Raw genomic sequence first — 1,160 nt, forward strand, 5'->3', positions numbered from 1 at the left:
AAAGAGGAAACGGGCATTTCTTTGGGGGAAACAAAGTTGTGTTCACGTTATGACGGGGCACCTCCTCTCTCCTGGGGAGCACTGGGGGAGCAGGAGTGTGAGCAAACCCGGGCTCTCCTTCCTTAGTACTGATCAGAGGGGGTCCCTTCGTTTTGCCAACCACCCCTGGCCCTGCTCCCATAGCTGCACCACACACCGCCTCTGCGTAGCCAGATGCTGTCCACCCCGTGCTAAGGTTTGGAGAGGGGTGTGCTGCAGTCCCCTGTTGGTGGCAATACCATAATGTGGCCCCTTGACCTCCAGCCCCCCACGCAGACAACCCAAACACAAGACTGACCTAGAACAACCCTTCTGAAAGCCCTTTAATAGGATCGGACTGGAGGCCACCCACCTCCAGCTCCCAAGTCCTCCCCTTGCCCCATTTCATTGCACAGCTGCCACGCGCTGGCCATCCGCTGGCCTTGGGGCAGCTGGGCAGGCAGTAAGCTGTTTGCTTCAGATCGGGAGTGGAGATTAGAGAACCCTGAGGCTTTCCGTAGAGCTGGGTGGGGGTGGGCTGAGACTAACGCTCTAGGAGCTGGGCAGGAGTGGCGTTTGCTGCCTGGATTTCAGTGGCCTCAGAAGAGGAGTCTGGTGGGTTAAGGGGGGACGTCCCCATGGGGACAGGGACAGCAGCTCTTGGAGTCGAGATCCTCATGGTCGGTCAGGCTGAATTCTGGAGGTTCAAGTGCTCTAGTCAATGACTTGGGGGGCCCCTGGCTTGAGGTGATGGGATTCCAGTCTCTATGGAGGAGGACCCGGCAGGCGTCTCCCATGTTCAGTGCAACCAGTGAGGTAGGCAAAGGATTCCATCCTGATCCCCCCTCGGCCCCAAGACAGTTGAGGGTTCAGCGAGGAAGGGCTGGCCAGGGACACTGGGATAGACCCCGGACCTGCCCATCCCCTCAGCCCTGGCTCCGCCTGCGTAGGATGCAGACTCTGTCTTGCACAACAAGCAGGCAGACGGGACAGACGTTCAGCCCGTGTTCCTTGCATTTAGCTGGACATCCAATGGGCTCCGTTGGTGCCTTTCTCTGACTCTGAGCTGCCCCGTGGGCTTGTGGGAGCCCGGAATGTGGCTGTCCCTCTTGCTCTCCCCCAACCTCCCCTCTTCTGTCAGC

General features: G+C 59.3%; 1 protein-coding gene across 1 annotated transcript in view; it reads right to left on the bottom strand.

The window, feature by feature from the left end:
* Positions 1-570: 570 nt before the first annotated feature.
* ZNF784 (zinc finger protein 784) overlaps positions 571-1,160 on the bottom strand; it is a 3,143-nt gene continuing 2,553 nt past the window's right edge. The window contains exon 4 of the mRNA XM_015569467.1: positions 571-630. Coding sequence (XP_015424953.1) covers positions 571-630 — 60 coding nt within the window. The remainder of the gene's footprint in view (positions 631-1,160) is intronic.

The sequence above is a fragment of the Myotis davidii genome, unplaced genomic scaffold (assembly GCF_000327345.1).
Source record: "Myotis davidii unplaced genomic scaffold, ASM32734v1 scaffold326, whole genome shotgun sequence".
Lineage (NCBI taxonomy): Eukaryota > Metazoa > Chordata > Mammalia > Chiroptera > Vespertilionidae > Myotis > Myotis davidii.